At 38.8% G+C, this 22,628-nt stretch overlaps 2 protein-coding genes across 4 annotated transcripts; one reads left to right on the top strand and one right to left on the bottom strand.

Annotated features, from left to right (window-relative positions):
* Window positions 1-989: 989 nt before the first annotated feature.
* On the bottom strand, window positions 990-17,643 carry fam135a (family with sequence similarity 135 member A). Of its 3 annotated transcripts, XM_085297111.1 has the most exons (21): window positions 17,343-17,643; window positions 15,318-15,447; window positions 13,007-13,086; window positions 12,100-12,239; window positions 11,014-11,084; window positions 10,729-10,902; window positions 10,331-10,457; window positions 9,398-9,551; window positions 8,747-8,824; window positions 8,368-8,417; window positions 7,742-7,900; window positions 7,531-7,604; window positions 7,220-7,374; window positions 5,144-7,085; window positions 4,855-5,015; window positions 4,672-4,763; window positions 4,494-4,591; window positions 4,122-4,273; window positions 3,852-3,962; window positions 3,582-3,695; window positions 990-2,129 (listed from the first exon to the last, which is right to left on the bottom strand). In XM_085297111.1, the coding sequence occupies exons 2-21, from the start codon at window positions 15,392-15,394 to the stop codon at window positions 1,924-1,926; spliced, it is 4,215 nt and encodes a 1,404-aa protein (XP_085153237.1). In that variant the 5' UTR covers window positions 15,395-15,447; window positions 17,343-17,643; the 3' UTR covers window positions 990-1,923. The 3 variants fall into 3 exon arrangements, with proteins under 3 accessions (XP_085153237.1, XP_085153238.1, XP_085153239.1); XM_085297112.1 differs by lacking the exon at window positions 8,747-8,824; XM_085297113.1 differs by lacking the exons at window positions 12,100-12,239; window positions 13,007-13,086; window positions 15,318-15,447; window positions 17,343-17,643 and adding an exon at window positions 11,821-12,093.
* Window positions 17,644-18,662: 1,019 nt separating this feature from the next.
* col19a1 (collagen, type XIX, alpha 1) lies at window positions 18,663-22,621 on the top strand. Its single transcript, XM_085297110.1, has 6 exons — window positions 18,663-19,195; window positions 19,296-19,369; window positions 20,395-20,481; window positions 20,672-20,804; window positions 21,143-21,539; window positions 22,423-22,621. Exons 1-6 carry the CDS (start codon window positions 19,179-19,181, stop codon window positions 22,618-22,620), a joined length of 906 nt encoding a protein of 301 aa, XP_085153236.1. The 5' UTR covers window positions 18,663-19,178; the 3' UTR covers window position 22,621.
* Window positions 22,622-22,628: the final 7 nt, after the last annotated feature.

The following is a 22,628-nucleotide window of genomic DNA, read 5'->3' as shown; positions in this document are numbered from 1 at the left end:
TAAACAAGTTTCTATACCCATATGAATCTATAACATTCCTACAGCGGGTTGCAGTTGGATACTGTTGACTAGACGGGGCAGACTCCCCTCATTTTGTTAGTGTAGTAAGACGTGCTAATTAGAGGTCCCAAGCACCGTCTTTGAAAACAGGAGCTGCACGACCTGTATATAAAACTTTGTGCAAGCCTAGGTGTTAAAACGGTTCAAATACCTTTCGTTTCTGACGTGTACTTCCACTGCTTCCTGCGAAATTAATATGTTGAGCATTAGGTGCGCCCAGAAATCACGTGACGTGAATGTGCACCATCCCGGTTAGTGAGCCGCGTTGAGTGTACCCAGGGTTTTTAAATGGGGCCCTATTTAATCAGACTGAATAGCTGATTTTACGGTTCAGGAAACTGCGGACTGAAATTAAATTCTGTTTAAATGATTAGAATCTACTTAACACCACTTATAACGGGTATGATACATTTTGTCTGAGACTTTCATTTTTGTAGAATAAAACTACTCTAGGAATAACAACTTGATAATAACAAAAATAACAATTGAACTCCATTAGCAAAAATTCACAACACGCCTAAACCTTCTGGGATAGTGCAAAAACCCTGCTCTCACGTCTTAAGAACAGGAGGCATTAATATTGTCACTTGTAAGTTTCAGATCAAGGCACACAACCTGTGGATCAAAACACTACACAAGAACCTCTATAGACACGTTAAACTGCGACGACACCGCCATCTGCAGGCTAATTGCTGGCACTGCATTGAATACGATCAATGAACACAATCGAAAAAGAACAAGTTGCACATAAAGGTTAAAATTAAAATAATATGCTACACAACCCTACTCTTAATCAAATTTAGCAGATAAGGATGTATTACTTACTGATTGACATTTCAGAGATTTTGCCTACATGCACCAAATGCTTAGGAGTGACAACGCTCCCAATTCCTGAAATGAACTCCAGAAAAAAAGACAAGTCGTATACATACTTCATAGTATGCATATTTAATGTTACATTATGATGATATATAAACAACTGTCCAAGAAACATTTCTCAGTTTCAACCAACATTTCCAGTTTAAACATAAATAATCACCAAATGATTAACCAAGTGCTTTCGATAAAAGGTTCATATTACCAACACGTGCGTTTCCTGAATCATGATCATTGCTTAAAACCCCGTAATCAAATGTCATGTTGTCGGCAAAGCTTTACGCTCCCAACGCCAGGCTGGGCAAATGTGCAGAATGCTGTAACTGTTAGAGACAGCATAAAGATTTCAACCAAAGCCAAGGCTGAGAAACAATCCTATTTCAAATGCAATCTTTGCCATTAAAAATGATGGAAAATTGTTGATAAAAAAAGTAACTTGTACAAATGACCATTTTCAGTACAAAAGCTTGTAAAATGTAGTTGTGGTGCAAATCAATGCAGTGTCTCTTAAATTTGGTGGAAAAAAAATCATTTGCAATGGTGAGGACAGTACGTGCAGAATTGACTTGGGTCAGCTCACCAAAACAGCCATTTCTTTTTTGTAGCAGCTACATTTCCAGTTCAGCATCTAAAATTAACTGAATAACTTGGAGTAAAACAATGTTTTAAGTAAAAACAAAGCACATAAATAACACTGAAAATATAGCATATGAGGAGGGGAAATAATTTAACCACCCCTCCAAAGAAAAAAAAAAGAAAAAAAGGAAGTAGTAGAAAAATAAAAATAACAAGATCCATAACCACTGATTCCAACATCATCAGACAGAAACCACAATTTTCCTTATATGAATGATAATTAAAAAAAGTTATATGCATTTAAAAACAAAGAGATAATCCAGATACTATAATCAGAATAAAATTTAGCTGCGTTGAGGTATACGCTCCACATTCCTCTTGTCCAGCCAAATGTCTGAATCTGTCGCAGTTCTACTGAAAGAACTTGAGGCCTGCAACAAGGAAGAACTTCTCCAGGAAGATCTCAGAGTCGAGGACGGCGATGTGAGCAGCCCGGCCGATAAGGGAGTTGGCTGTGTTGGGCAGGGCGTGAATGACATCATATCGCACTAGATTGCAGTCTTTGTTCTGAAGCACTGGCAGCAGCAAGTTTTCAATCATCTCAGCGTACACAGGACCTGGTGTAAGCAAGACCAAAGAGGTTGGTTATAGTCATTTACTTTTAAAAAGACAGGAGAATCATAGTGTAGAATCATACACTGCTCAAAAAAACCCAGGAAATAAACAACAACAACAAAAAAAAACCAAAACAAACCCGGAACTTTTCAGATCACAATGGGGAAAAAAATCTTTCTGATATCTATACTGACATGGACCAGGTATTGTGAAAGGATGTCACATTATTCGATGTAAATGAAATCTGGGTTGAGTTCATGGACCCCCTGGAACTTAAACTAAAACAAACAAAACAAAACAATGCAGCAGACTAGTCTATTTGCCAGAATTTAATTAGAGCAACTCAAAAATGGTACTCAAGTAGTTTGTATTTCCCAATTATGTTGTTATTCATGTCTGGCAATGTCGAGTCGTGCTCCTATTAAGATGACAGATGATGTCCTGGGGGATCCTCTTCTAAAACTGGACCGGTGCATCCCTGAGCTCTTGGACAGTCTAAGGTGCAACCACGCAGCATCGGACATTCATCCCAGTGGCCTGCTTTAGGTATTTTGTAGGGCTCTGCCAGTGTTCATCCAGTTCCTCTTTGCACAAAGAAACCGATACAAATCCTGCTGATGGATTAAGGACCTTATAAGACCTTGTCCAGCTCTCCAAGAGTAGCCATTTCCTGGAATCTCCTCTATGCTCTCGAGACTGTGTTGGAAGAGACAGCAAACCTTCCGGCAATGGCACATATTGATGTACCTTATAAGAGGATTTGGACTAACATCTGTATCCTCATGCTACCAGTAGTGACACTGACCCTAACCAAACGCAAAAAAAAAAAAATGGTAGGAAAAAAAAAGTCAGAAAAGAAGAGGGAAAAAAATGTCTCTCCTCATCTTTAAAATTTAAAAACACTCCCTTTTAGGGGTTGTCTCATTGTTAGCCCTCTGGGGCACCTGTTAATTTGTTGTCAACACCAAAGCAGCTGAAACTGATTAACAACCCCCCCCGCTAGTTAGCTGACCAGATCAATATCAATGCCACAGAAGTTTAAGTGACTTGATGCTCTGATTAGTGTTCCTTTAATTTTTGAGCAGTGTATAGATTAGCATTAGTTTGCCAACATCAATTAGAAATCATAATTTATTCTTTATTTCTTTATGTACAAAAAAGACATAAAAGGAAAAAGGATGTAAAAAATTCTGAAAATGAGGAAGAAAGGAGAAATCATTTGAGAGAAAAAAAAGAAAAAAGGCCAAAAATAGTTTAGTCACTGTCTAAACACACAACCGGAACTGAAGGTCACACATTCGAGGGAAACTACACTACATGGTTGAACAATAAGTGTGCAGTGTAATTGTCTGAGCCTTTAAGTCTCAGCTTTTCAGGCTTTCTTACTTTTCTTCTGCATTTACCAGACATCTTGAACTTGCAAGTCACATAGCAAGGATCTAGTTTCAACCCACCTGTTTGTTTGTCCTTTAATGCAGTTTTGCACATTTCTATTCGAGCAGAATGATAGGGAACATAGCGATCCTGCAGTGACCCCACTAGCACCACATTCTTGAAAAACTGCAAACCTAGAAAGGTGTATGAGTATAAGGTTTATATATATATATAAATCTGATCTTCCAAATATACAAGCGAAAACACATCTGGTTTAAATTTAAAAAAATTAAATTAATTAAATTAAAAATTAATTTAAAGAGAAAAAAAAAAAAAAAAAAAAAGCTTACCAGATTTCTTGCTGAGCTTATAGAGGAAAGTTTGGCGAGGATCAGAGTGATCACGACATGTCAGCTGCAAAAGTGACCCAGACTTTTTCCACTTCTGCATGAACCAAAGGCCTAAAAACGAAGTTATATTAGTTATTTAACAGGATCCATCACTATGACAAAAGAGACAAAACACACACACAAAAATAAATAAACAGAAAACATCAGCTACCAATAAGCTGACTAAAATATGGAATCTCTGAAAATACAGTCAACTCTTCTGACGTTCACCTGTATTCACCAGAGCAGAGCTGTTGTATAGTGTCCCCAGGTGAGGCCCGGAAAGGGAAAGAAAAGTGTGTAGCTTGTTCAGGTAACATTTAAACCTGGGTCTGGTCAGCACTGAGCGGACTATGAGGTTTCCCAGCGAATGACCGACAAAGCTGCAAAGGATACATCGATAAAAAATAAAAAAAATAAAAATGTAAAGACAGCAAACAACATTAAAATGGAACACTTTCACTGACATACTTTAACAGCATTAGACATGCTTTTGGAAATCAGTTAACCGAATCACCAACTTAAATCTAAGTTCAATAAAATACAAGCAATTTCTTAATAATTATGTTATGATATTAGATTTGGATTAACAGAATGCATTACCTTATCTTTGACACTGTAAGGTTGTATATCTGAATGTACTGGACTATTTCATCCAGCAGTCGGTCTGTCATTGACTCAAAGTCAGCAAAGGTGTCATTCTGCAGATAAAAATAGTATTAAATAAACAACGCAAAAAACCCCAAAAAAACATTTTCCAGGTTTATTTTCATATCTATACCTGATTCCTCTCCGACATTAGAAAGTCTATACGAGCACCAGGCAGTCCAAGCTCCAGGTAGGTCTTCACAAGTCTGAGGTCTGCACTGTTACCTGCAGCAATAAAGGGAACAAAATGCATCCATTAATTTTTTAATAAAAAAGCAAACTGATTTCAAAAGCAACTCTCAGAACTTTTTCTTACCATCCAGGCCATGGACACAGACTATGAGATGGATGCCTTCTTCACAGCTTTCATCTTCCTCCATGCTGAAATAGGGCACAGTGGATGCCAGCTCAGGCACCTCGCTGTACAAGAACCCAGGAAGCTTTAGCTGCTTCATTTCTTCCTTGGCCTTAATAAACCTGCACAAAAAAACCCCAAAAGCCACAGGTGGATGAATATTTATCTGTAACGTGTGAAATTTGACAAGTGTGTGCCTGAAGACATTAAGTGATATTTTAAAAAGAAAAAAGAAAAAAAGATGACTCACGCTTTCATCTGTGGTGTGGGTGCGCACTCATACCACTGCAAGCTTGAAGAAAGGGAAGTGGCTGAATAAGGAGGTCTTCCGAAGCTATATCCAACACTGCTGGCGGTTATGTTTGAGCAGATCGGAGCTTTTGATAAATCTTTTGTTTCATGGAGGTAGCCAATGCCAAGTTGTTCAAATGAAAGATTTGTCTCTTGAGCAGCTGCATCCCCAACCTGCTCATCATCAGCAACACCATTCACAAAAGCGTAGCCGTCACCTTCCTCATAGTAACCATTCTCTATCATCTCATGCTCCGTCTCATCCTCATCCTCCTCAACCTGTGGTCCTGCCTGAATTCCCAGTGTGATAGCAGATGTTTCTATAGGGCTGATCTCAGACACATCTGTGCTAGAGCATGAGCCGAAGTAGTTTTCAACCATTCCACGTTTTACCAGGTCAGTGCTACTGGTGGTGGCAGAGTTACTGGAAGGGCAGGCTGTATGAGGTTCACTACGGGACTCCTTATATCCAGAGCTGGCTGCTTCCTGTAGTCCCAAGTCAGAAATACATATTAATTTGGGGTCTGTTTCCAAATCCAAAGAAGGCTTTCCAAGTTGGGAATCCCCTGTAACAGTGTCAGGTTTGCAGGCAGCATCAGGCCGTCCGCTGATATCTCCAGAAAAGACTAAACTCTGCTCCTGCACCAAGATGCTCGATTTCCTGCCACGGACTTCAGCTCCACTGGAGGCCCTAGAGGAGCCTTCACCTTCATCATCTGAAGGCAAGGAGTTGATGGAAGTGAGAGATGACTGGACTCCACTGACAGCGCTGATGCTTTCTGGATACAGAATTTCTCCAGCCCCTCCAGGCTTCTGCACTGTGCTATGCTGAACAGGTCGTGGTGCAGAACTCTGGAGGGCCCTCTCAGGCTGTGGGGCCACAGCAACACCTGATTCCCCAACACATACGCCAGCACAGGTGTTTTGTCCTAGAACAAGCTGAGTGGCAAAGGAGCTGGGCTCACTTTCAATGCCTGAGTCTGAGAGGCGAGATGAAGCACTGGGGGCTCCTCCGTCTGTTAGTCGGATACAATCACTCTTTACCTGTACTGAGACTACACAGGACTGGCTGCGCTGCGCTGTCTCTTTACTTGGCCTTTCAAATACAGATTCCACAAAAGACTGTTGTGAGTAACAGAGGTCTGTCTGGGTAATCTCAGGAATATTACTGTTGACTCTTCCTTCAGCCTGACATGGTAGAGCCATTACTTTATCATGTTGGTATGGGTCCTTGTTACTTCCTTCCACCTCATTTTGTTTTAGTCCAGCAGACCATTGTGGCATCTTTTGGCCACTGTGGTCTTGTTTGTCTTTTGGAATCGGTTGGTTACATGTAGCAACAGCCCCAGTACCCGCCTGGGGATTACTCTGAGTGTCCAAGATTGTAGGATTTGTAAAAATACCTTTCTGACAAGCAGCATTAGTTACATTATTGTCCACAACAGCATCGTCAGCACGGTTTCCAGAATGTACTGATGTGACAACAGAGTCGAAAACAGAACTGGCATTAGTCCTTAAATGACTAGTTGTGTCCCCCAGTAAAGTACCTTGTTCCTCAGCTTGGTTAAGGGCAACTTCCCCTTCTTTGTACTTTGAGCTGCTGGCACCATAGGGAGCTTTGAGGTTCTTATAGCCCACCAAAACCACAGAGTCTTTAGAGCCTTGTCTAATCAGCTTCTTAGAGTTTTCAGCCTTTGAATTTTTCTTCAGTTTGACTGACTTGCCTTTGGACTTAGGTGGTGGATCACAGTTGTCAGGCCAGGGGTTATCCACAGGGGCACATCGTGACTCAGGTATTGGGCTGGCTGCTGCACTGAGGTCCTTTGCATTAGGCTTGTCTGTTTTAGCAGAAGCTGAGCCAGTCCTTGTATTGTGCATGCCCAGCCAGGGTCCATCCCGATCTTCAAGATTCAACCAAGTTAAACCAAAAAACAACAAAAAAAAGCCCCAAAAGGACACAAAACAAAAATATAAATATATTTAAAAATCAGAAACATACCTAATTAAACAAAATAATCAAAACAATTTTACTGACCTTCAGTGATAGAGTCCAGGTATCTATCCTCAAAGATGATTGGTAGTGAGCTAACATCACCATCCAGGTCAGCACATTCCACTGGAAGTGGAGGCAAAGACAAGAAGTAGCTGGAGCTTTTGACCGCATTAGTCATCTGTTGGTGACTGTGAGCACTGAAGGAGGGAGCAGAAAGAAAAAGAAAAAAAAAAAGCAGACAACAACTCAAATAGAGAAAAGTTATAGTATGTCAGGCAAGTAAGTACTGGTCCAGGCCTGATAAAAGGAATGCTACATTTCACAATCAAGGCACGCATGCCAACTTGACTTACTGTAACTCCTGATATGCCAGTGCGGATTGTCTTGGATGTTCAAGACAAAAGAAAGCCTCAGCAAACCGCCTGACCTGTAATAACAGTATAAAATAAGAATTCAGTCTATACTGTGGAGGTAAGAGAATAGTTCTGGATCAAAACAGTAAAGATTATCACCACTAGCAGATATCTAGCAAAATGTTTAGTAGGTTTAAAAAGTTGAACTCACTCTTAGTGTATGATGCTCCACAGCTAGTATGGCTGCAACATGCTCCTGCAGGGACACAACCTCTAGGAATTGTCCCCAGAGAGCCATGAGCAGAGAGCAGAGTTGAGCCAGGTTCATATTAACTAGTTCTGCCAGCTCATCAGGTGACTCTGCTTTTTGCTATAAGTACAAACATACAAGTCAACCATCAGGGGGCTCAAGTTAGCAATAAACTAAAAGCAAGTTTCAAAATGTACAATCACAATATACTCAAAAAGCTCACAAAACGTACAAAACATGCTCTATTACTTTTAATGCAGAGAGGGCACAACTATCTGGGCCGGATTTGAGGGAGCAAACTGCAAAAGACTGGTTATCTGATCTACATAAATATGAAATACTTTCAGTTTCAAATGCTATTCAATCAACTCAGAAGCAACACAATGCCTGCTCACAAATGCCACAGACGCAATGGTATCTTAATAATTTGCTGACACACCTTGAGCCATTTGGTATAACAAAAGATTCCCATCCTACAGCAAATAAAGCTTTCTATGCAAACCCCCCCCCCCCCCCAAAAAAAAAAAAAAACCCCCCACAAAAAAACAAAATACCCCACACACACAACAGAAATGAACAGGCCTTACCTTGACTTGTTCACATAACTCAGTCAGACGGGCCTCTAAGTCAAGTTGTTCTGAGGAAGCAAATTCAACAAGTTATTTAATCATACAGAAATCTTCTGACCTTGTAATCCGACCACATTAAGAAAGTTTTATCAGAGAAAAGTATAAGAAAGTATTTTTAAATGTGTTATGAAACTCTTCGTCCAAAGCCTGGTTATTAAGGTGGAAAGAAAGGATGAGTATACAGAAATTAAAAAGGTTACAGTAGCTTATTTTGCTTCTAAAGAGTGGGTTATACAGAGGCCATGGTGTTTTCAACAAGGAGGAAAGTGAAGTGAAAAGAAAAAAAAAAAGCGGGAAAAAAGCAAGCGGAGTTGAGGTACAGTACTTTGGGACATACCTATGTAGACGTGCCTTTGACTTCGGGGATAGGGTCTTCTGAGTACTCGCTCATAAAGGACTTGCATGCTGGGCTTGGCTAGTAAAATTGCACATATAGTCATGTTTAACCTTTTTCATTATTTTTTCCCCTAGGATGGGTTACTATCTGCCAGTTGTGTGGATTGGGTTTCCCAAGCCATAATTACAACAGTGAGTTGTGTCTGGCTTTAATCTACTGGTTACCAGACTTCCCTACTGGAAGCAAGTGTTGTAAGTATAATGAACTAAGATCACCTGATTAGATCTCTAAAACAACTCAGTAAGCTGCTTGTGCAGTCAGTTTAAAGGGCTTAATGTGATAATGTGTAAGGATCAAGTGAAATGATATGGCCTCACAATAAATTTGGACACAGCAAACACAAAAGAAAAACAAAACAATGACAGTCCACTGATTGCAAAAACAATGATTAAGAAGCTATAAGTATTATATTTAATTGTGCGTAACTCTGAGAAAATGTTTTTTTTCCTCAGAGGCTATAAGTTTAAAAAGAGTGCAAAAATAAATATAAATTCTTATTTAATTAAGTCTTGTATTTAGGGATAATGCATTGCTTTACAGCTTGCAGTAACAACACTGTTGATGCTGATATTAATGCACAATGCTGTATACCTAATTCCATACGATGAGAGGAGGGCAGGTCCTTAGTAATGGAGGTGAAGTAACCAAAGAGGCCCTGGTAGGCTATTAGGAGATTGGAGCAAAGGTTATGGTGCAGAGTGAAGGCATGCTGCAGACACTGGTCAGATACCAAGAATGTCCTGCCCTGAGGAACAAAAATGGGAAAGAAAATGCTATAAAAAAAACAAAAAAACAACAACTCTGTGAACATTATTATTACCATAACATTGTAGATAATTCGCTCATTAGCCACTGCCAAAACAGAAACTCTTGGACATAGGGGGGAAAAAAATATACATTTGTTGCCTCTATTTCAAGTTTTACTACTCAAAAAAGTGCCCATGAAGAGAATTTAGAGGCACCTGTTTTTAGGGTTGGTAGAGCATTTGACTGATGTATAACATCCTCAAAGAATTATTCTAGAAAGAAAATGATTTAAAAATGCCTCATTACTCTGGTGTTACAGTACCTCCACAGAGCACTATGAATCATAACAGATTATTCTGAGTTATTTCCAGGCATTTGTTTTCCTTATAATAGTTACTTTACAGTGGCTGCTGTACACCTTGTTGTCAAATGTGTCGATGGGTTATCCCCATGCTGCATATTAGTGGAGTGATGAGGGGAACTGCAAGTGTAGACTGATGTGTAGAGCTGTGAAATTCACCACTGTGTCAACATAATAATCAAAGTCTACATTTTCTTCCTTATAAGAATATAACTAGGGTTCCACAACATATTGCACACCGAGTACTAGATTGCAGTCATTTTTTACTTCACTTAATGCAGTCTTTGTACTATTTGTGGAACAACACAATACAAAAAAAAGGCATCTTTTAGATCAACTCTGAGGTGCACAATCATCTACAAATAAAGCAAATATTTCCAGATACATTTGGTTTGCTATAAGACAAGACCACTTACATCTGGCGATACTTGCTTGACATAAGTGCTGCCAAACACGACATTCTCCAGAGGTGGGATGACTGAGTCTTTGCTCTGTGCTGGAGCATTGCGGTTAAGCCATGTAGATTTGACGGGTCGAGGTAAACTAGGAAAAGAGACGCTGAAGTCAAACTCATGCAGTCACCACAAGATTTTAGTAAGCTTTTGACTACTTTATATTTAATTCTAACCCAAAGTCATAAGTTATCTTAACTGCTTCAAACAGACAATCTTGTGGCATGTTTAAAAACAATTTTAAAAAGGCATTATGTTGAAGTTTGCTGCATACAGCAAAGCCAAATGACATCATAAAATCATGTAAGAGCTTCAAGAGCTGTGCTTGAATTTTCAGTAAGGTAAATCACCCCTTGTCTGACCTGATAAGGGGCTGATGTAGTGCCACAAGGGAGGCATGGATGGCTACCGAGATGACAGACAGGTGGAAGTAGTCAAACATGACATTGATGTGTTGGTGGATGCCTCGCTGAAGGCTAAAGTGCAAACGAAGTGTGCGACCACTGATATTCTGTAGAGAGTTTGGATCATCTGGCCTGCATAAATTATATAATAAAGAACCTTAGAAGTGCCTTATTTGCATAAGAGATGCAAATGTCAAAATTATAAAACACTGTATAATGCACACGAAATATTTCAACACCTACGTGTAATCACCATCTGTGAAATATAAATCCAAGAAGAGCTGGAAATCCATATCATTGAGGGACTCTTCTACCTGAAGAGAATGAAAAACAGTAATTGGTGGTTAAATAGTGAACTTCAAAGCCTGCGTGCAAAAAGCAACATGTGCCGGGCTGATTTGAAGCTACCAAGATGTTTTTTTGTAATTTGATGGTATCAACTCTAATAAGTCTAATACATTTTGAAACCGTTTGTTTGTTTGACCTATGCCCCAAGAGCACACCAGGTGTCAAAACAGTTTCTGCTGTTCTAACAGAATGCACTAAACTCCACATATCTGTTTATTCACTGGAAAAGCAAAGTGGCACAAATAAGTTAGAAGCAATTTCAGAGAAGACATTCATTCTGACAGCTGCACTGCTTTGGGTGAGTAAGAAAGAAAAATCTCTTTGTCTCCATTTCTGTGATATTCTGCAGACGCATCATGCTCATACTGTACTGCTTTTGGCTGAAGGCAGCATCTGGACTTCCAAATTGTGCTCCTGTGTCTGAAGGAGGAATTACCCAGCATTTCTACCAAAAACATGTTCCACACTAACTCTTTAGATTTTACTTTATAGTTAGGACAATGAGTCTATGATTCCTAATATGACAAAAATGTTTTTGCCCGTTAAGACAATTTCTTTAATATAAATGCATATTAAATTAACAAGACAAAATTGACAAAATTTGTTAAAAATGTTTTATTACAACCTCTTTGCATGTTTGTTGCACATTTATTTTGATTTTCCTCTCTGCAGGGAGGGAAAAAAAGAAGAAAGAAATCTTACTCAACATCCACATTTCAGCTGCTTTTTTTCCCCCTTTCCTGAAACACAGAATAGGGAAGCGCAACTCCAGATGGTAGATGTTTGTATGGAGGACTCGCTCTCAGTTTCATAAACCACAGACACAACAGTATCCGATACAGAAAAACAAGAAACCTTTAACGCCGACTATATTTAGCTGTGCAACAGCCGGTTCTGCTTCATGTGACGTATTGGCAAATACACTGTAATAAATAAATGCCTTGTATAAGTAAAAACAACATATTTATTTTCTAAACGTACCCTCTTTTCATCAAGCAGCATCATCACTTTGAAGAGCAGGACATCATTGACAACAACCTCTTCATTTTTATACAGGATCTGGAACGTTTTGCTGCAGATGACGTCATCTTGGACTGATGCAGGAAACGCCAGATCAGAGCCTAGACAAAACTATGATGATTAATTGCGGGTCCATGAAAAATTATCATTAAAGAATTATAACCTATCCTGCCCTAACATTACTATTTCTAAAGATAATAGTGTTTCTATTATCGTTAGAAACACTAACACCATGCATGTAATGGTATCTCTACAATCTACATTGTAAATTATGTCACAAGATATATCTTATGTCTGTAGTTGCAGTGGCAGATTTGGTCCTAACAACAATTTTACAAAATAAAGATAAAACTGAAATCAAAACACCTATCCCCTACCGAGGACCCTATATGTCTGACACAAATGTTTTGTATTAAACAACAGTTACATTTTCTAAGGCAGATAAACAAAACCTTAGATAAACACTGAGAATAAAAATGGTATAACATACACCAAGTCTACCTGACTTTTTAGCAAAAGTTAATCAACATCACCTATACAGTTACAGGTATAAATCGAGCCCTCTGATATGAAAATTAGCCATGTACTACTTAATGCATACTGCAGGCTACCAAAGCCTTATTTAATGGCTTTAATTAGGAAAAATCTGAGAACAGTCACTGCTTCGGGTTTACCAATATTAATGCAACTTTTGAATACATATTTTAGTTACTATATCAAATTAGGCAAATGTATTAATAAAATATTGCCTTTTCATGACAGAGACATTACAGACCACATTTTGCTTCCCAATCAATCACACTTTGTCTTTAGTATTCTGCATGATGTTATCATTCATCATTTACATACCACATTTTAAAGAACTTACCTCCTGGGTGAAGTAGACTGGCCTCAACCTTGTGTGGGACGCGGGGTGGCACCTTAAGACTGGCACGCAGCTGGTAGAACCTGTAAATACATAGAAATCTTTTACCTCTTTCCCTGATAAAGATGACATTTGACAACCTCCCCTGCACACGACAAGTTTTGATAGCCTTGCTGCACAGGCAGAGACCACCTTCATTAACGTCTGATGAACACCCAGACATTTTATTCTATAAGCAGGCCGGAAATATAACAACGACTGCTCAGTTCAGCAAAAACGATTCAGGTTTTTAAACCTTTAAAAGCCCACTAGTAGTAAAGAGCTAAAATGAAGACATCCATGAAAGACAGCTCTACGTGCTTGGTGAACATTATTAGACACGCTGTAAAAGGGGAACAAACCGCACAGGTTAGCTACAAGTGCTTCAACTTGTAAAAGGACACTTCACCTCTAATAAATGAATAATGAGCACTTTCTTTTGCAGTCACTCATGTAGTAAACCTAGGCTCTTAAAGCACTGATGAGTCAGGAGCTTTGGGCAGGAGTTTTATCTCAGCACTGGGACATATCATTACAGTGCTGTTATAAAAAATAATTTCCAGATGTTAAAGATCAAAACTGCAGCTTAAAAAACACAAGTCACTTTTCTTCCTTCCTTATGCTTCCATTAAACGTTGCACAGCGCTGGACGTGTACAAAAAGAAAAGAATGTCTGCATGGGGTGTATTATTCCAAACTGGCAGGATGACGGAAACTTTGGACACCATCCTGCCCAGAGCCACGAGGAATTGTATTAGGGACCAGGAAGTAACAGCTCAAGTCAAAGGGGAAAGTTGGACTGAAGCTTCCAAATGAAGACAATAAAAGCCAGTAAGTGGTTTATTTAGAGCAATATGTGCTATGCTGCTAAGTGAGCTCAGCCCATAAAAATGATAAATGTATCTCTTAAATCTGACATGATGACCTCAAGCTCTGCCTTTACATTACTACTTAGATCCAGTCTGGCACATACATAGTATGCTGTAGTTAAAACAATATATTCAACCAAAAATATACAATCACCAATTTCTAGAGACACCAAATATTGGTATTTTAATAAATACATTAAAATACTTTGGGGATATTATGAATAAGAGGGCTCATCTAATGCACCACCATCCCGACATAACTTTAAACTGGGAAAAAAAAATCCTCCAACACTGGACACAAAGCTTGACGAAGCTACGTCCTAATTCAGAGCAAGCAGTGGCGCAGTCACACGAGTAATAATAGGACAGCAATCCCCTTGAATGCCCCCCCAAAAAAGTGGCTGCCTGGTTATTGATTCTTTTCCCCTCCACATTTTGTGCCAGATTAATAAGTAACATATGTTACTGAAATACTCATAGTATAATCACGTATACTGTGACTTTGCATAACTGTAAAATGTTAAAGTTGTAATAATATCATATTGTGGGGCGATTCCCACCTCTAATTAATTTGGTTTCTAAAATTATCACCAAATACAGCCAAGTAGCCGACCTGTGCCAGATCAAATGTTATTCTGCTGTACCACAGTCAGCTATCTTTTACAAAATTTAAGCACATTTGCAAAAACAACTTTATCTGTTTTTGTTTATTCAAGTTATTTTTGATTGTTATTCACAGCATGCTATATTTAGGCATCCTAAAGCATCAATGCTCATGCTTCAATTAACGGTAGATCATTTAACTATTTTACCACGCCAGCGGCAATATGATAATCAAGATGCAAATTCAAATTTAATGAGTCAGAAAAGAGGAACTCCTCCATATTTGTATTCACATGGTATACTTCACTGCATGACTTCAAAAGTTACTCAACTTCTTTACTGAGTACTTTTTACAAACTGTAAAAATTACAGTTTAAATACATTTACAGTATGGTCTTTATCTCCATTATCACTGTGGTGTAATAACAACAATTATCAAAACAAAGCGGTAGATTTACATATCTGAAAAAGTATAGTCAAGTACTGATTTGCATATTCTGTACTGTCTGTACAAGAGCATTTGTGAGTGCCCTGAAGGTCTGAACAACATTGCCAAGTGTCCTACATTGGCTGGGACACTCAGAGAACACTTCCTGATCCTCTCTAATGCAAACTGCAAGACAAAGCTTGTTCGGGTTTCTTCAAAAACATTCCAGCACAGTTGAACAATATTTAGCATAGCACATTGTAAAAGTAGATAAATATATTCTGGGGAAATCCATGTCATGGATAAAATCCATCTTAGACTCATGCCAGGAAGAAAACATGGAATTACTTTTCCCAAACACTCAGACAAAACTCACCCTCTCTGGAACAGGTCCACATTGTAAAACTTGTGGAGCTCCACAGAGAACTCCACTGTGGCCTGGACTTCAGTCATCTTGGTCTCTACAGGCAGAGGTGCCTTACATCATCTGGGATACACCTGTAGGCCTGCAGGCAAAAGTAATCAAATTAGTCATTTCAGTTCCAGCAATCAGGTTATTGCAAAACCTTTACACTTGAAAATGCAGTATTTAAACTGAGTTAAACTGAATGAGAACTTCTAAAAAGCTGTAAAACGACTCACCTAGGTTTACAAAAAGAAACCCAAGGTCAAATCAGTTAAAAGAAAACATCACCAGCAGTCACAAGAGTGAGTTTAAGAATATATAACAGTTGGGTTCATTTTTAGAGAAGTTATTAGGGCATAAGGTCTAAATTTGGCACACGAGGCATGCCGTCCTCTGGGCCTAATTAGTTAACAGCCCATAACAATTATAGAATTGATATGACAGGATAAGAGAAAATACTATTAATAACATTGCACAAAATAGCCCTGAAATACAATATTACCAAATGGTAGTGTTAGAAATACACACAGACCTACTTTAGACCTTATGTAAGACAAGGGTGTATAGTATTTCTGGCCGTAGCCGAGACAAAATAAAGCTGGCAAAAACAATCATGCAGACGCTTGCTAAATTAGTCATATATTAAATTAATAAATCATCCACTGGGAGATATAATAGCTGTTCATGCCAGTGAAAAGAAATGAGCTACAAAAGACCACCATGAACTTGATCGGGTTAACACAGATGCCTGACAAGATCCAAGGTTAATATCCCTTTCTGAATTCTGTTGCTTTAAAAACACAAAACAACAACAACAAAAAACCCTCCTGCAAATTAACTGGGCACAACACAGAGGACATACAAGGACACCGTCGGGTAAATTTGCCTTTGTGGTCATGTTTGTTTTGGGTATCAATTCCCTTTGCAAGCCTAGCATAAATACTTTATGGTCATACTGAGTTTGCAAGTCAACTGATTAACTAGTTTGTATGAATCGAGCAGCCAAATGCAATTCATACCAGACTAAATTAGATCAAATCAGTGACTGCAGCTTTTGTTAAGCTTTTGGTAACTAAGCTGCAAGACCTATAATAATGTGATGGAAAACTTGACATCGTTACCCTGTCAAACAGTTCCCCGCTGTGTAAATGTTTCAGTACACTTTGATAACATTATGGATTTATGATGCACTGAAAGTTTGGTATTGAGATTGTAGCAGCAACTGGTCTATCAGGTTTAGTCTTTAGACAAAAGCCCATCTCCGACAAGGTATGTAAGCAAAAGTTATATACGTGGAGAATACAAAAGATTAAGTAAGGCGTTGACCGAAATCCTGAAGCATTGCTGTCAATACACCAAACAACCTGCCAGTGCGAGCTGTATCCACTGAAACGTTTGTTCAAACGTAACAATAACACAAAACTGTCACAAAAAACACACCACCAAAACAAAATTACATATTTCCCCGACCAACAACCCGGCGATTGGTGATAAGACGATGTCTCCGGCACTTAAGAAAATGTAAGACACCTCAGGGAAAGTAAAATCTAAACATCTAGTTCTGTTAAAATATACATGACAAGGCCTTAAGACGTCGGTCGGCTCGATGGTTTCTTCTAGAGCCAACAGCTAAAACCCCAAACCAATACAGACAAGGAAATAAACAGCTGTTTAAGTTGTAACTTAGCTTTAGGATTTAGATGCTATAACTAGAAGGAGTGAGGCAGCAAAGGTCTCTAGCTGAAGGGTAGAATCTTTGCAAGGATTTCATTTCGGTTACAGGTGGGAAGCTAACAAAACATATTTTCCCCCAAAAGGATCAGAAAATGTTAGGAAAAAAATCGGCAAAGACAATACACTTTAACAGACCACCCCCCTGAAAACAGTCTCCCTTGACAGTGCCTTAGCTAACGGTAACACTTAGCAGGGCTAGCCACCCACTGAACAGTTGCCACCGGGTAACATTAGCTGCGCAGTCAAGCTAACGCTACTCACCATTTCGCTGGGAAGCTAACATTAGCCGGCTAACCAACGTTAGCTCAAATTTCAGTCCTCTCGCCGTCCTCTCACAGTGAAGTGCGGACTGAAAACAATGCCCCGCTGACTGGTTCTCCTCCCGGCCCGGTCAGCTTCATAGAAAAATTGGCGTTAGAATGTTACACAGCGTCACTCGTCCATGTAGTTATGTCTGTGAGCAGTGTTTGCTAAGCAGGGAGCTAACTGTGCTCAATCTGAAGAGCTGACAGCAGACGCTGCTCTAGCTGTACGCCTCTCAACTGCGCGTAGCTGCACATACCGGAGACGCAGCTGACATGCAAAACTACTACCGTTAAATGGAACATCGCAAAGTTCAACAAGCACACAATAATAATAATTAAAATAAGAAGAAAAAAGGGTTTTTTTCTCCAAAGACGTATGTTTATTTATGTTGTAAAACTTTTGCATAACACTGTCACTTTTTTAAGGCATAATCCAGCCTGTTCATTGTTCTTGTGACATCCAATTCACTTACTCAGTTTAATTTACTTTCATTTAATTCATTTTATTTTTGATAGCCAATGTCACAAATAGAGGTGCAGACATAAAAGCATTTTAGGAAATGTGGTCAGTTACATGTACAAAAATAAATTTAAACAAACCATCCGAAATACATACATACATAAACAACCCCACACACAGACTTAAATATAATACAGAGGTAAAGGAAATAATTCATATATAAAATCCCTTGAAACACCAAATGCCAGTGTGATTAAAAAGATATGCGTCTGTGTCTGCAAGAATACCAAACATGGCTGGACTCTGTAGGTACAGGTGGTATTATTAAGTGGAAGCACTAGTTCGATGTCGAAGAAGATTTTTTGCTCCTTAGATTCAATAAAAAGTCCAGATAAGGTTGAGTCTAAAGGTCTCTGACATGATTTATGTATGCATTTGTTTAATTTATTTATCTCTTCTTCTCAGTAAGCATGGACTCTGAGAAGCAGAAACTGAGAAGAAGAAACTCGGACTCTTACCTTCCAAAAAGATCACATCACTGCTCTGGTCTGATCACCAAGCCCAGATCTAATCTAACTCATCAGTGTAGAGTTCACTTAATATATATCACTTCAAGAAGTTTTTTTTAAAATGACACAACAGAAGGAGGAAATGTGGGGGAGACGCACAAATTCACAATCAACAGTTTCATTTCTTATTCATAATCACTGGTAATCTTGAAAAAAAAAAAAGGGTCCAGTTTCTTAGAAATCCACACAAGACATTTCTTAGGCTCTGGGTGTTATGACTACTGTGAAAAATGCAAGTCCTGCACTTTATTGCCTTCTTCTAAGAACAAACACAGCTTGAATACTTCCCTGGTCAGAGTCTCTTGATTTTCACTTTGGACTGTACTGGAAACAATGTCGTCTGAATACCATGCAGCCACAGAGATCACAAAGAATGCAGTCCCAAAAGTTCAGGGGAAATTATGTCACCACAGGGTAACATGATCTTTTTCATAGTCAACTACATTTTATTTAGCATACACAATGACGCTCATAGAATTACAAATGGGTTACAATACAGAGGTTATATATGCCTGAAGTAACATTAAAGGCCTAAAATAAAATCCAAGGTGGGTGCAAGAGAACGGTGAAGTTGACACTGCAGAGACTGTTGACTCACTCCTGCAAATAAATAACAAAAGCCAAGCTTATAAGAGACCTCTCACTGAGACCCGAAGCTATTTACTTCTGCTGACCGAGCAACACTTCAGCGTTTTTTTGGGTTTTTTTGCTCACTACTGGAAGAAAATCAGAAAATAAATCCTGCAGCAGGTAATTTTTTTAAATGGGTGGAATCGAAAGGTAAACTTTTTACTTAATTACAACAGCAAGAATAATACGAGTTGTGTCTGGCTGTGCTGTCAGAAACCTGAACCAAGGATTTCTTCTGATTAACTTCCAGAAATATCCTGCTCTATTCATTGTGCTGCTGCTATGTGATCCCACTGTGCCTCTGCACTGGACTTCATTCCCAGAGTAAGTAATCTTCTGAGCTGTATGGTGCAATTGCTGACAAATCAATGACACATGAAGCTGGCATTTCATTAAAAAAAAAAAAAACAGGAACAAAGTAACAAGATTACCAGAGCAGTGCATCCCCTCAAATATGAGTCATGTTCGGTATCTGTCAACCGCAGCATACTACACATATTAATCATTAGTTTGTGCTTGTGGCAGCTGTTCTTCTTTGCTGAAACTGTTTCTTTGAGATGCATGATCTTCTTAACATGTTAAATAATTGTCACATTTTTGTTACTCTAAACAGTGTGGTCTGAGTTTATAGTGCTCTTTTCTATAGCCAAAAGACTTGGACACCCGCATTTATTTTTATAAGTATCAGTAAATCAATAAATCGACATGTATTGACTTAGGCACTTATTTCACGACCTTCTTTCCCATTAGGTTTACACTATTTGTTTTCCTTCCTCTCTCCATATGTCTTCCCTCTTTACCGCATCCTGTTCTTATCTATATTTTATTACATATATCCAGCATATGGGTATGTGTAGAAGCACTAACATCACTTGATTAGGAGCTTTTTTTTGTGCAAGTACATATAAATGTAGATTCAAATGTTCACTGAATTCTCAAAGTATATTAAATTGCCAAATATATATATAAGTGTAACGCTACAGCATCAACCCAGAGTTATACATCTGGGGGGAGTGAGGTGTTTTATGCAATGCTGAGACTCATGTTGGCAAACAGAAAAAGGAAAGATCCTCTTCACGCTCGTGGAAAATCTTAAACTTTCTGCACAGATGTGTAAAAACAGGCAAATCTAGAACTGAAGTGTTAAAGAGAATATGGCAAACAGCCAGAGATAGTCTAATATTTATTCAAGGCACTGGTGCTGCTTTCCAAACACTGAGCTTTTATTCCCTTCTACAAAACACAAACACACACACACACACACACACACACACACACACACACACACACACACACACACACACACACACACACACGCCCTTTGACTACTTTCTCTTTCCTTCTTGCAGCTGTGAGATTTTCATCTCAAGTTGGTATTCATTTGGAGCAGCAGTCCATGTGCCCTCAGATCAGCATTGGGGAGGATCATTTCCCAGGTGGACTCAAAATATAATACAGATGAAGTAATGTTATTGTGAAAAGAAAAAAGAGTGTATAATGAGAATGACCCCAACATTTTCTCTGTAAATAGACATTAAAGGAACACTTAAACAGCACATAAACAATAAGGACTATTGTATTGTAAGCCGTATAAGATGTATATTTAACCACTTATGTGTCCTTCAGGATTTTATATCATGTCACAGTTCCACATTGCTGAGTTGGCAAGAAGGGGCACTGTGAAAAAGGTGGCTGGACCATCTTCTCAGAATGTTGCTTATCAAATAGGCCCAGCATTCAACTTCAGAATCAACACAAGGTGAGGTGCTGTGCTTTGAAATGTGTGAGTGAACACCGACACCTAGTGGTTTGTCTGGTTTAATGCCGTTTACCCTGTCCATGGTCCTGACCGTCAAAGGCGCGATTACCTGCTCCACCCCTTTCCTTTTGTGACCCATCTTTAACTTCCACACAAATCACACACAGAATAAAACCTTCGTGTTGCAAGAGATGTCAATAGGTTTCATTTTATAACAGAGTCATTAATAACAGTCTAAAAAATCAAGAAAGTTCATACATTCTGATCGATCCGCTGACTTTTAATTGAAAAAAAAAAAAATCTGAGGGTTTAATAACTGTGCACCCTTTATGCTGCAGATCAGCCTATCCGCTTGGATTGCCGGAGGAGTTTGCATTTTTGGCAGTGCTGCGCATGAGTGGCAGCACCGTAAATCAAAACTGGAATATCTGGCAAATGCAAGATGTGAACGGCGACGAGCAGATGGCCGTCAGGCTCAACGGGGAATCCAAGTCGTTGGAGTTTACTTTCACAGCGCTAAACGGAGGGAGGAAGACTGTCGTTTTCAGCCCACTGGGGTTTCTTTTCAATGACCAGTGGCACAGAGTGTTCCTGGAAATCAGCAGGGACTCTGTGGCCCTTTTCGTGGACTGTGTCCTGATCGATTCTCAGGATATTCCACCTAGACTAGAAGTCAGCCTTAATGGCTTCACGTTAATAGGAAAGCTCAAGGATAACCCGGTGGTAGCAGTTCCGGTATGTCTCTTTTAGGACTAAATTTAGTACTAAAGTTGATGGAATTCGCCCACTTTCAGACCCATATATAGTAGGGAACTATACTTTAGGATTTAACACCATAATTGGTCTTAGATTATTTCATTACAGATCATTTCCTTTTCTTTTTCTTTCTTTCTTTCTTTCTTTCTTTCTTTCTTTCTTTCTTTCTTTCTTTCTTTCTTTCTTTCTTTCTTGTTACTGTGGGCTATGCTTCAAGTTACACAAAATATAGTATGGATGATTGTAAGGCACATAAAAGACACACTTCCCTGATACATAATGACTTTTCATTATTTATAATAGAAAAATAGAATTCATTATTAAAGCCTAAGGACTGTTTTGATTGACCACCCACGTGACCCCAGGCCTACACTTTTTCAAAAGTCTTCATTCTGATGTACAAATCTTTTGCGTTTATTCCCATAAACTTCAATATAGTGACATTACAACTTAAATATTTTTCAAGTGATTGCAGCGCCAAAGCTTTTACTATGAAAACAACCCCCAAACAGTCTTTTATTTATATGCACAGGAGTTCTTCCTTCCGGGCGCCCGTTAGCAAGGTTTTCCAACATCCTGTTTGGTAGTCTGTGGTCTCCTCATCCAAACTTTACTGATTATTATTATTATTATTATTATTATTATTATTATTATTATTAATTGTTTATGTTATGATATGCTCCCTGTCCATAAGCATGAACTTATTCGATAGTTTTAGTTTTTTGGTTTTATTCTTTAAATATTTTTTTGTCTTATCCTAACTGACGATATATTATTAAAGGGCCTAACCTTTGGGACACAGACTGTACTGTACTTTCACGGTATTGTGCTAATTAACAGTATTTTTTTCCTATTTCTCTAGGTCGAACTGCAGTCAATGCTAATTCACTGCGATGTGACTCGAGCCCGGAAGGAGGAATGTTATGACCTCCCAGGCGGGGCATCGGTAAGAATGATCAGTTGTAATGAAGAGGGGGGAATGGGCCAAAACAACGTCCAGGATTTGCGCTTCACAGAACAAGTTGCTGACCACGATGATCTCTTTGTGTCTTTAATTTAATTTAATTT

The sequence above is a fragment of the Mchenga conophoros genome, linkage group LG13 (assembly GCF_057382185.1).
Source record: "Mchenga conophoros isolate Kocher_MC1m ecotype Shallow Benthic linkage group LG13, M_conophoros_male_GT1.1, whole genome shotgun sequence".
NCBI lineage: Eukaryota > Metazoa > Chordata > Actinopteri > Cichliformes > Cichlidae > Mchenga > Mchenga conophoros.
Note: the sequence above shows the minus strand (reverse complement) of the source record. Positions and strands in the feature narration are given on the sequence as shown.